Genomic DNA, 12,038 nt, shown 5'->3' on the forward strand with positions numbered 1-12,038 from the left:
GTCTATCCATCTCCTGACACCAGTGGATATTTTCCCAGCCCAAACCCAGGCCGGGTGGTCTAATGAAGTCCATTTCCTCGTGCAAGAGACAGGCAGGCTCCCAGGCACTGCCATGGACTGTGGGGATCACTGGGGAGAACATCTCAAGTGAGGCCCTTTGAGCCCCTCTGGTCAGTCCCCCACTGTGCACGTGTGCGCACACACATGCACGCGCGCGCGCACACGAGCTTAAGCAAGCTGGAGCCAGTTTTCCTGAGCATTGCCTCACCCAATGGCCGCCCCTATCTCATGACCCCGGCCCCCTGCTCCTGCTGCTGGCCTCGCCCTACAGCCAAGGCCCCCACCAGCTTCCACCTGGATCCCACACACCCGACTGGGGGCTGTATGGGGCAGTTCAAAAAGAAAAGCAGAAAAAAAGCATTCAAGTGTTTCAAACTGGAAGAGATTCAATTTAACAAATTCAGACAGGAACCTAAAGAAAACATCGAAAAACAAGCCCATCTCCAAAAGGCCCAAGAGGGGTGATTAGGTGGGAGAAGAAAGGTCTCCTTGGGGCAGAGGACGGCTGCCCAATCTGGGCCAGGGAGTGGAGGACACTGGTTCCCAGTGCAGACTGGGCTGGGCCAGAGGGACAAGCCTAGAATGAGCTCAAGAACTTTACGCCAAAGGTCCCAAAGTGACCTCACCCTGCACTTTATACCCCAGATAGAGAGACTAGCTGCCTGAGGAATTAAGTGGGGCCCAGCACCTGGCTGCCTGGTGCTGCTCCCTCCTCTCCAGGGGCCTGGCTCTCTGGGGGCAGTAGGCTCAGGCCCATAACCACAAGTGAGGCAGTCGGGAAGGATCCTGAGTGTGTGTGTATGTGTGGCTCCGTGCTCTCTGAACAGCCTTACCGACCACCCCACCTCCCAAATACCCTCTAACTGCCTTGCAAAGTCACCCCACTCTCTGCCTCAGTTTCCCTAGCAAGGCACCAGAGGACACTGTTGTGGCAAGGATTATACTTTGGGTGCAGTATAGTCTGATCTTGTGTGATGGTTCAGTTCCAAGGTCTTAGAGGACAAATCAGGTAGAGTCAAAATTATTTTTGAAAATCCCTTGAATTACCCCAAAAAAGTCCCTTTCTTAGAGCTTTGTGTATACCCCCTGCTAAGTCACTCCTGTGCCACCGGCAAGTAAGAGCCTCTGCACAGGCATCCGGGGTCTCCTGGGAGAGGCACCCCAGGTATCCTTGCCCTCTCCAGGACACTCCCAGTGCCATCTTCACAGTGAGACTCTGGGGCTGCTGCCCACGTGACGATATTATTTTTTGAGAAGATCAAAGCAACAGTGGGGTCGTGGCTAAGGGTGTGGGAGTGACCAGGATGCTAAGGACACCAGACTCTGAGGCCAGACCTGGACTCCTGTCTTCCTCTGCCTCTACCTTTTCTTTGTCTTCTTCCTTCTTCTCTTCCCATCGAGGAGTCCCTTCCAAGACAGTGCCTTGGGCCTGCCGTGGGGTCAACCAGACCTGACAGACTTACAGCCAGACCTCTACACACTAGCCAGTCACTGCCAAAGACATGCACCTAAGGTGTGGCCCCTGCTCAGGACACCTGCATTGTCCCAAAAGGGCCTGCAAATCTAAAGAGTAAACCCCCAGTGGGGGGCTCTGGGGCACCACAAGAAGCCATGAAACTGTGCCTGCCACTCTGCATCCAGGAGGGCAGGTCAGCCTTGCCCAAGTGATCCAGGAGCCCTTTGAGTGGCCTGCAGGCCTGTGAGGTCCCTCACCCTCCTCACATGGCAGTGCCAGGTCTGAGGTGTGTGGAGAGACTGAACACAGAATTCTCACTGGAGAAGGCAGCTGCCAGGAGCCACCTGACCAGTGCACAGACTGTCTCTCCATGGATTATTTTCCTCTGCCCAATGGGCTATAGAAACACCTTAGGCAGCGCAGACCCAAACCAGAGTCCAGGCCCTTTGCCTCTGCTGTCGTCTTGCCTTTCCACTCCCTGCCTGCCAGCCTGACATCTACCTCACAGACTCAGGCTCCCCTAGAGACGGCATGTCTGGGAATGAGCCCTGGCTCTGCGCTACTTCACAGGTGACACTGGGAAGTCCTGGCCCTTCCTGTGAATGGGGGCACTCTCTGAAAGCCCTGCCAAGGATGCAGGCTGTGTGTCTCAGCCAACAGCAGCATCCCCTCCCAAGCCTAGCATAAGACATACATACAGTAGGGGCTCAGTTGATGCTACTGGAACTTCAACCTCTTCTAAGCACCTGAAAGCCATCAAGTCTGTGAATACTGCTGCCACATTTGGGCTGTCTCCCCCTTGGGCACCTGTGAGTCGCCCAGAGACTGAGAGCTACTGTGGTGTCTCCATTCCCTGCGACGTGCAGGGCCAAGAGAAGGCAGAACACATGGCCCACCCTGCTCCTCACTCTGCTGGGAGGCTGGTGCTGTCCTCAGCAGGTGGGCTGCCTGTGATGAGAACAAGCGGCAGGAGCACATCGGGGCACTGTGATTGCTGTGGGGCGAGGCCCTCTGACCCCCACCCTAGTGTGGGTACCAGGTTTCTCTCTGCTTCTCCATAAGAGTCCCTTCCCCAGTGATGGGGATTTCCATCAGATTCCCCCTACCTCCAGCTCATCCTGAGGCTGGGGGCTCTCAGGCCTCTAAGTACATCTTGTTAAGGACAACACCTAATGGTCACACACTGTGATTCTATCTGTTTCAGTGTTTCATTGACCCTCCTTCTAAAGGAAGCTCTGTGATCAAGCTCATCGACACAGATCTCATGCTTACCTGTCTGAAACTCATGGAAGCTTGTGACCCAGCGGTTTCAGAAGCTCTTGGGCCAAGTAAGGGATGTCCCCATGGGGTTTCCCATTACAAAGTGACTTTCTACACTGGCTAACATTTATCAGGCACTTTCTTGAATCAGGTACACGGTCGGACGCCTGACCCCATCTCCTCGAGGCTTCACACCAGCACCACAAGACACATCCCCAATGTCTACAAGAGGACACTGAGGCTCAGAGAAGGGAGGTGACTACCCCAGCATCCCATGGGCAAGACAAAATGACCCAAGCTGGCAAGGGTTCCCTGGCAGAGAGTGTTCCTGGGCTTGGTGAACACATAACAAACATCAGATGACAAGGAATAGATCTCAGACAAGATATGCACGACCACTGCACTGAAATCTACAGGACATGGTAAGAGAAGTGAACCAATACCTAATAAACAAGGGACGCATTAAGGCCACAGTTCCAAAGACTCAATATTGTAAAGATGTCTGCTCTCCCCATACTCAACTAGAGAGCCACCGCACCTCCAGGAGGTGTTCTGTGGAAATTGGCACGTGGATAGAGAGACAGGGGCCACACAAAGACAGCCAAGCCAGTCGTGAGGCAGGAGAACTGGCCGGAGCCTGCATGACCAGCTGTCGTGACCTGGTATCAAACTATAGTGATAACGAACCATGGTCCTGGCAAAAAAGAAAACTAGCATCTGACCAATGGAAGCGAACAGGGTCCACAAACAGAGCCACATGTAGACAGTGAGCTGGTTTTTGACGATGTTGATGTGGCAGGGCAGGGGAGAGAGGATGGTCTTTTCCATAAAGGGTGCTGAGTCAAACTGGATATCCAAGTGGGGGAAAAAGTGTACCTTGACCTCGGCCTCACATTGGACACAAAAATCGATTCCAGATGGACTGCAGATCTGTGTGTGAAAGGTGAACTAATAAACCTTTAGGAAAAAACAGAATATCTTTATGACCTTGGAGTACTCAAAGTTTCTTAACTAGGACACAAACAGCACTAAACAGAAAGGAAATGTTGGATTAACTGGATCCCGTTAAAATTAAGGCCTTCTGTTCATCAAAAGACACCCTCAGGAGAGAAAAAGGGCATTCTGCAGAGAGAGGTGCCATTTACCTGGAATCCACAGATATATATGTATTTCTGACAAATGACTCATATCCAGGATATATAAAGATAGAAAGAAATAACTACCAGTCAATAAGAAAAGACAACCTAAAATAAAACGGGCAGAAGATGTGGGCATTTTACAAAGGACAATATCCAACTAAATAGTAATAACATTGGAGAGAGACTCAACTGCATTAGCTATCAGGTTACTGCAAATTAAAATCACAATTTGATGCCACTAGACATCCACCAGCGTGACTAAAAAGAAACAATGGAAAATGCCAAGTGTCAATGAGGACATGGAGCAGCCAGAACCCCGGATGCTGCTGGTGGGAGTGAAAACATGTATGCCTGCTTTGGAAATTGTTAGGCAGTGTTTACTAAAAGTAAACATGCCCATCCCACAACCCGGCAGCTCCACACCTAGGCATATCCTCACCAGAAATGCAGCCCGTACGTTCACCAAAAAGCCTGTACAGAATATTCTTAGCACTAACGATAACAACCTCACACTGGAAACTGTCCAAGTGGCCACCGACAGTAGAACGAAAACAAAGTGTAGGCCATTCACACGGTGGAGTGCCAGCCAGCAGGGAGAGAGCAGCACTGCTCTCTTCAGCCACACGCGAGTCTCACAGGAAGTCAGACATACGGGTGTGTGCCCTGTGTGAATCCATCTATAGAAAGTCCGAGAATGGGCAAAGCAGAATCCCGCTGCTAGAAGCCAGGACAGTGGTTACCCTCAGGTGTCAATGACAGGAAGTGGGAGCACAGGGGCTTCCTAGGAGGTTCTGCTGCCTCACCTGGGTACTGGTTACATGGGTCCTAGGGGGTGAAAATGCATCAAGCTATACTCTTGAGACCTGTGCACTCGTTTGTATATATTTCATCCTTCAACAGAAAAGTGGAAAACAGGACGCTCTACATACAAGGACAATCCTTTCTAAGCTAAACTTGAGAGATGGACAATCGGGGCCTGGAGAAGGGCTGGGTCTGGCCCCCAGCCCCTCCCTGCCCCCTGCTCAGGGGACATGTGCTTCAGGCCTCCTGACCAGGCTGCCTCGGGGCTCAGTCTCCTATTCTAGGTTTAGGCAGAACACACATGGGAGCTGTGTGGGACCCCCCCCCCAACCGCCGGAACTGTGTCCACAGCAACACCAGTGTAATCTGTGAAGTCATTTTGTCTTCCAGCCACCTCTAGCGTATGGACGTTCTCCTTTCCCTAACATCCTCCAACACTGTCGCCAGGTCCAGGCCAGCCTTGCCGAGGATGTGCGCAGCAGAGAGGGCTGAGCTGGGGCCCGAGAACGTCTGGGCCAGGGGTTACTGAGATGGTTGCTGGGGAAGTAAGAAGCCTGCCAGTTTTCCTCTGGGCCTTCTACCTAGACAGCAGGCCCACTCCCTGGAGCAGTGGCCCTACAAGGCTAGCTGCATCCTCCTCACATGCTCAGATGGAGGAAGTGAGGCTCCCCAAGGTTAGGGGGCCTCAGGGGCTGGTCTGCAGCTGGGCTGGTGTCGGCTGGGAGCCAGATTGAGGGCATCCGATTCCCAGTCCCGTCTCTTTCCCACTGAGCCACTCTGCCTCGCTTTTAATTTAATTAGGAGAACATTTAATCCCCCCGTGCATTTTAGAGACGGGTTTGAGCCTGGCCGGGACTGTGAGGCTCTGACAGGGAGCCTGTGACTCATGCAGCTTCACACAGCCCTCCCGGGCGGCCTCCCATGGGGCTTCCTTGGCACCTCGTGCAGACAGAGGTGGTCTGGAGCTCTGAAGAAGACAGGACAACGGTCTGGAAAGACAAACTGGTCTCATCCGTTCCTGGCAAGCCCCCTCCCTTGTCCCCCTGGACACTGGCCCCAGAATGGCCTCTCCATCCTTTCCCACCAAGGTTTGCAGAGTGAGAAACAAAGTGAGGAGCTCAGGCGCTTGCAGAAGTGCAGTGCCTGGTGCCTCCAGGGTCCATGGGGGCAGGCCGCAGTAGGCCCTGGGTATCTCTGAAATGTCCCTGGCAAAGCTGGATCCATCAAAAGAGCTAGCCCCTGGTCCACGGAGCCAAGTGCGAGGCTGAGCCTTGTGACATTTGCCCCCATTTCCAGAAGGCATGGGGCTGGCCCTGGCCTCGCTGACAAATGCAGAATTCAGGAGACATTAGTAGTGATGTGGATGAAAGCCAGGCCACAGCGGCCTCACTGGAAAAGAGAAGCTTGAACGTTTTGGCGTGAGATTCTGCAGGGTCCAGGAGAAAGTTGAAGACATGGAAATTCTAATTAACGCACACAGGGCTGGTTTTGCTCAAGGATCTACAGGCTGTCATGTCGCAGGAGGCATGTAAGCACATGCTCGCCGGGGAGGTGCTCACAGTCACCTGGTGGAGGCCCCACAGTGCCCCAGCCTCAGCCCTGCCTCCCCATGCCTTCCATCCCTGGAAGGCCCCTGGCCCTCCCCAGGCCCAGGTCAGTGGACAGGGTGCCACCCTACATTCTCCTCCTGCAGAACAGAAGGAGGAGTGGCTAATAAACACGAGCTGAGTCTCGCCCATCCAAGATGTCATGACAAAAGAGATTGTGAAGGCCAGGGACCAACTCTTCTGGAGGGACCCTTCAGGGAAACCACAGTCTGTGCTCATGAGGGGCCTGGCCTCTTGCACCGTCTGTCTTGGACATCCATGTGCAACTGATGGGGCAGACGTGGATTCCAGGCCAGTCCTGGCTGACTCTACAGCTTGGGAGAGGACTTCACGGAAATGGCTGCAATCTCCCAAGGCTGCTGGGAGGAGAGTACCCAGGCCCCTCCTGCTCACAGCCCCGAGCTCAGAACCACGGATCCTCATGGAGAATGGAGACCAGTTCTGACCCTGCTATTCCAGGCCCTGCATGTTAGCACCCATGTCAAGGCCCTTGCTTCATCTCCTCCTTAGGTGGGGCTGGCCAGGCTTTGGCTGGGGCGGAGGTTGGGGGGTGGAGGGGGGGATGGTGTCTGCCTTGGGACAGGAGCAGCAGTCTTAGAGCTAATTTTAGCCTGGGGCTTTGGGGAGGAGGGAGAGGCTGAGAGGAGCCACACACTCCCTGCTCCTCAGGAGCCGAGGGCTGGGCAGGGAGACAGAGACCCGAAAAGGGTCCCAGGCCCCGTATTGAGGGCTCAGGGAGCTGGTACCAAGGGCCTCCAGAGCTGGAGGAGGACGCGGCTTCCTGGCCTGCAGGCATCCTGGCCTCTGAGGCAGGGGTAACTGAGCAGACATTGGAAAGATGAGTAGGAATCTAATGGCTGCGAGTGACAGGGGCATTCCAGATGGGGACACCTGTGCAAGGCACAGGGATGCACACAGGGGTGGGTGGCCCGCCCTTCCCACTGTCCTGCTAGTGACCTTCGGTGGGCAGAAGACAATAGGTGGAGCAGGAGCCCTGGAACTCATCCCAGCTCCTACTGGGGTGCAGGGCTCCCCTCCTCTGGTGGAGCCGAGGAGGGGAGATGCCCAGCCCCCCACACTGTGCCCTAGATGCCCCGTCTCTACCGTACACTTGCCCCTTGGAAGCCCTGCAGCAAGGCTCTGGGTAGGGGAGAGAGGGTATAGGGAGCTTGAGGCAGACAGGGGCTCCCTTCTGGCGCTGTGGGACCTGGAAGACTATCTGCCTGAAAGCTGTGTGTGAGGTGCGTGTGCCAGAGCTGTGTGAGGGCCCCAAAGCTGCATGGGGATGCTGGGATTTGCCTACAGGGCTGGGGTGGCCGAAGCCACTCTGTCTCCCCAGCCTGCTGTGCCCTGGCCCCTGCTTGCTGGCAGCTTCCAGGCTTGCTCACAGACCCCCGGCCCCCCACCCCTCGCTCCACCGATGGCCAACAGGCCCCGGAAAGAGGAGCTTCGCCCAGCCCCAGGGACCTTCCCGTAATCAAGGCTGCAGTGACCTCACCTCCCTGGGGCCCTGCGGGCGGGGAGAGCTTGAGATGGAAACAAAATGTGTCTTTATTTATGCTTTTAATTTGAATTCTGGAACTGGCCCAACGTGGTAATACATTTAACATCAGTAAAATGCTGAAGAAAAATGGATCTGTTTTTCAGTAACTGCCTCCCACCCACTCTGCCCCCTGCGAGACCCCCGCATACATCCCTGTCCCTCGTGCACACACACCAGAGCGTGCGCCTCTCTTCCCCTCTCGGGCTCCACAGAGCTGGGCTGCCCACAGGAGCCGCGTCCCTGAGCAGCTGGAGCCGAGTTTAATTAGGGGCATCAATCACCAGGTTGGCTGTGCGGGAGGCGAAGGAATGCGGCTCCAGCGCAGGCACAAAAGCCTGGCCATCCTGCTCCCCGCCCCGAAGGTCGGTGCAGCCCTGAGTAAACACGGTGCCCACTGGTGCCATCTCCTCCTCTAGCCATGGTGGTGGGGCCTCTGCTCGGCCTGTAGCCCTGGGGACGCCTACGTTCTGAGGACCTAACACCTCTTTCACTGGCCTACATCCCACCCTTCCTACCAGGGCTTCCTCAACGGACAGTACCCCAACTACTGAGGACAAAGGCTCACAGATCCCCTGCCATCTCAGCCTTGACTCTGCCCTGACCAGACCACAATGCCTCGAGGTGGCCCCTCAACTGTAACCTCGGTATCCCTGCTTCCAGCGAAGCAGAAGGACCTCTCCGAAGACCACTGAAGACCTCTCACCCATGCACCACGCCTGGCCTCCTTCCCACCTTCCCAGCTGGCTCACATCCAGCCACTGCCTCTAGAAGGATCTGTGCTGGGAAAGACCTTCTCAGGTTCTAGAGTGGGGACCCAGCCAGGTGAAGAGTGGTGTCTTGGCCTCACCTAGGCCCAGCCAGCGCTGGAGGTGACAGAGGACACCCCCCTCCTACAACCAACCGGCCACATTGTGGGAGTGCCAGCCCGAGAAGGCCCATAGCAGGCTCTCTGGATGGTGATGTACCAGGCCCATAGCAGGCAGAGCTCAGGGTGATTCAGGTCTGACAGCCTCTGTCTCCAAGGACGGAGGACAAGAAATGGCCAAGCGCCCCTGACAATGCAGCTGTACTGGCTTGGGTTGCCTCCTGGGGCTCCTTGGGCAGGTGGGCAGCCTCTGGCTCCAGGAAGCTTGGTGTGTGCCTGCATGGACAGCTCTCACCTCAAAAGGCGTGTCTGCACAAGGCAGCTGTGGGCTTGGCTGTGGGCCACCTCCGTCCCCAGGTTTTCACGACCCTCACCCTGGGCCTCCCTTGCAGGAGCCCTGCAGGGCCCAGGGAGCTGATAAGGCCTGACTGCTTGGCTGGCTGGATGGTGGGTGACAGCCCTGTCCTCTCAGGGTGCGACTCCTTGTGTGTACATTCTGGGGGCCAGGCCACAGCTGAGAGAACAGAGGAAAATGAGCTGCGACAGGAAGAAAGAGACCAGGAAGACAAGACAAGGCTGAGGCCTGGGTGGTGTCCACCTACACGAGGGTTGTGGTTCTCAGTGGGCTCTCAACGGCCCTTGCTCTGAGCAGGCGCTGCAACCTGTGTTGCACACGACACCAGCCACAAAACTCCAACTTTTACGGCTCTGGGGTCTGTACAGTCCTCAGCCAAAATGGCAAGCTGGCGTTCTGCCTTCAGGCACTGACCTGTACCTGCCCAGCCTGCCTGGCTCCGCTGCTGCTCACACCTCCGGCCTTGCCCGTTTACCAAGTGAGTCTGGCAGGTCATCTCCAGGATGGACCCAGAGTTCAGATTCCCATTCCCAAGGGTGACCCAGAAGCCCGCTCTCATGCTGGGTCCGGGAGGACAAGTCACCCCTGCTTCCCAGTGACCCGGCTGGCTCCCACCAAGCCTGTGAACATTTCCTATGCACACTCTGCCAACCACAGGGTGCTGCCAACCTCCCTGTGAGCCTGGGGGACCTGGAAAGATGGCGAGTGGGTCCTATCTGGTCATAGTACCTCCTCAAGACAACCCTATCCTTCTTTCATTCTGCTACCCGACTCTGCCAGTCCTCTGGTCACATGAGCATCCAGGAGGCCCTGTAATTCGGGTCCCAACTTTCTCAGTCACCTATGAAGCAAAGGCTGCACCTGGCTGGCAGCAAAGGCAGCAGGCCTAGGGCTTCACTCTGACATAGGCGCACACGGTTCAGGACGACCTCGAGAGCCCTAGAAAGTCTGGAGAGCTACAACACCCTTTAGGGAACTGTCTGTAGAGAGAAGGAAAGAGTGCCGGCAAGTGCCTCTGGGAAGGGCTGCGAGTGCCGCTTACACATCGAGACACAAAAAGACTTCTCAGGGGAATCCCCAGTGGGGTGGCGGCCAAAATGGGCCCGAGTGCCCCACTGACCCCACCACAGGCTGTCATTGCTGGGTGCCCCGGCAGGGAGCACTGAGTCACACGTCACCGGGGAATCACACCATGGCTGGGCCCCAGGGATTGGCCTAGCGATGCCGTGACGGCGGGGGAGGACGGGCATACGTTCCAGGCCAGCTGTGCCTCGGGGGAAGGCCAACTGGAAGGCGTGGAAAATCGGCCATTTCCTCCACCTGAAGGAGCCCCTGAGGACAGCAGCGGCAACTGGCAGACAGCACTCGGCATCTGCCCCGTGGCTTGGGCCAGGGTTCCACGGGGAAATGCTGAAAAACAAAGTCGTCTCTTTTTTGGGGGGTGGGGGAGGGGGCTAGGGGAGAGAAAAACAATCTTCTCAGATGCTCGAAGCATGAAAACAAGTGGAAAACGATCAGTCTGGTTTTCCATAAGTCAAAACAAGAGGATCATGTTCTCAGACTCAGCGGGAAATGGCCCTGCTCTCCTCCCTGCCTGGTGCCCCGGCACTGGGGCCAGCCTGTGGTGGCTGGTAGCCCCAGGTTGCTGAGGGCAGGCAGTGAATGCTGGGTGAGTAGACCTGAGCCCCAGCATCGTGGAGGCCCCTTTGAGCCCTACGCCCCTCCAGCCCATCATCTGCGGGCAAGCGGGCACTCACTGTGACACGTGGGTGATGGGGGCCAGCAGCGTCTCCCCTTCCAGGTCCAGGTCCTCAGCAAAGCTGTTGGTTCTCATGAAAGGGGCCGGGCTCACTTCAAGCAGCATGGGGCTCTTCTTCACTGCGGGGAAAGGTATAGGGCAGCACGTTAGGCCTCCGTGGAAGGCTTGATGGCAAAGGGGCCTCAAGTCTGGCTAGAGCTGGACTCAGATGCCCACGCCAACCTGCCACTCTGGCTGTGGGACACACCTGTGTACCAAGCCTTCCCACAAATGGACAAGATATCCACTCGCAGGGCCAGGTGAGGAGTGGAGATGGTGCATGAAGCCTCAGCACCGAGGATCTGGGCAGGTTAAGATGGCCCCCACGTGCCTGAGGCCTCAATGGCTGAAGACCAGTTGAGGGCCAGTGATGCCTCCTCTGAGTAAGGACTGTGCTTATGCTGAACTCAAGTGTCCATGCTTCTCCAGGTTCACACCTGACATTCATGAAACAGCTGACAAGCACAGGTCTGGTAAGAGACACTGACTCCCACCACCACAATGTCACGCTCATGTAGACGGAAGGCTTGTGACGCACCAGTGAAGACCTAGGGTGGTAAGACTCCTGCCTACGAGGAGTTACAAGCCCAGGAGGGAAGGACATCCATTGTGGCCCCTCGCTTAGGCCACAGTGCTACATCCATCACCCATACCCCAAGGGAGGCACAGGAACCACCCCAACAACTAGCGTAACATTCAGATTCCTGGGCCCACCCTCAGCGATCTGACACTGGTGCTCAGGGCTGACTAAGAATATGTTTTAGTCCTCTGATTTTCACTCTGAACTTTTTTCATTTAAAATTTTTATTGTAAAAGAATTAAGTACTTGTAAAAAGTGAAACAACTCAAAGATTTATGAAGGCTTTCCTCCCCCAAGGTCACCAGTATTAACCGCCACCTGGATTCCTAGCTCATCCCTCTCTGCTCATCATAGCAGCTGACACCAGGTAGGACTTGCTTTTATGCACATTTGATGGCTCTGTTCCTGTCACTTTGTTCCTGTCACTCTGCAATACGCTCATCTCATTTTTCTACAGGTATGTAGACATGAATCTAAGTCTTATTTTAGTAGTTGTGTAAACGTCCGTGGTTTAGATCTGCCACAATTCACTCAACCATTCCATGTTTGATGGACATTCAGGCTCCATTACCTT

The 12,038-nt window shown here is 55.5% G+C and overlaps 1 protein-coding gene across 2 annotated transcripts in view; it reads right to left on the reverse strand.

The window, feature by feature from the left end:
* The window catches only part of KCNQ1 (potassium voltage-gated channel subfamily Q member 1), a 358,401-nt gene that overhangs the window by 184,943 nt on the left and 161,420 nt on the right, over positions 1 to 12,038 (reverse strand). For both annotated transcript variants that reach the window (XM_058526148.1, XM_058526147.1), the window contains one exon: positions 10,844 to 10,964. In XM_058526148.1, coding sequence (XP_058382131.1) covers positions 10,844 to 10,964 — 121 coding nt within the window. The remainder of the gene's footprint in view (positions 1 to 10,843; positions 10,965 to 12,038) is intronic.

This window comes from Diceros bicornis, chromosome 31 (assembly GCF_020826845.1).
Source record: "Diceros bicornis minor isolate mBicDic1 chromosome 31, mDicBic1.mat.cur, whole genome shotgun sequence".
Taxonomy (NCBI): Eukaryota; Metazoa; Chordata; class Mammalia; order Perissodactyla; family Rhinocerotidae; genus Diceros; species Diceros bicornis.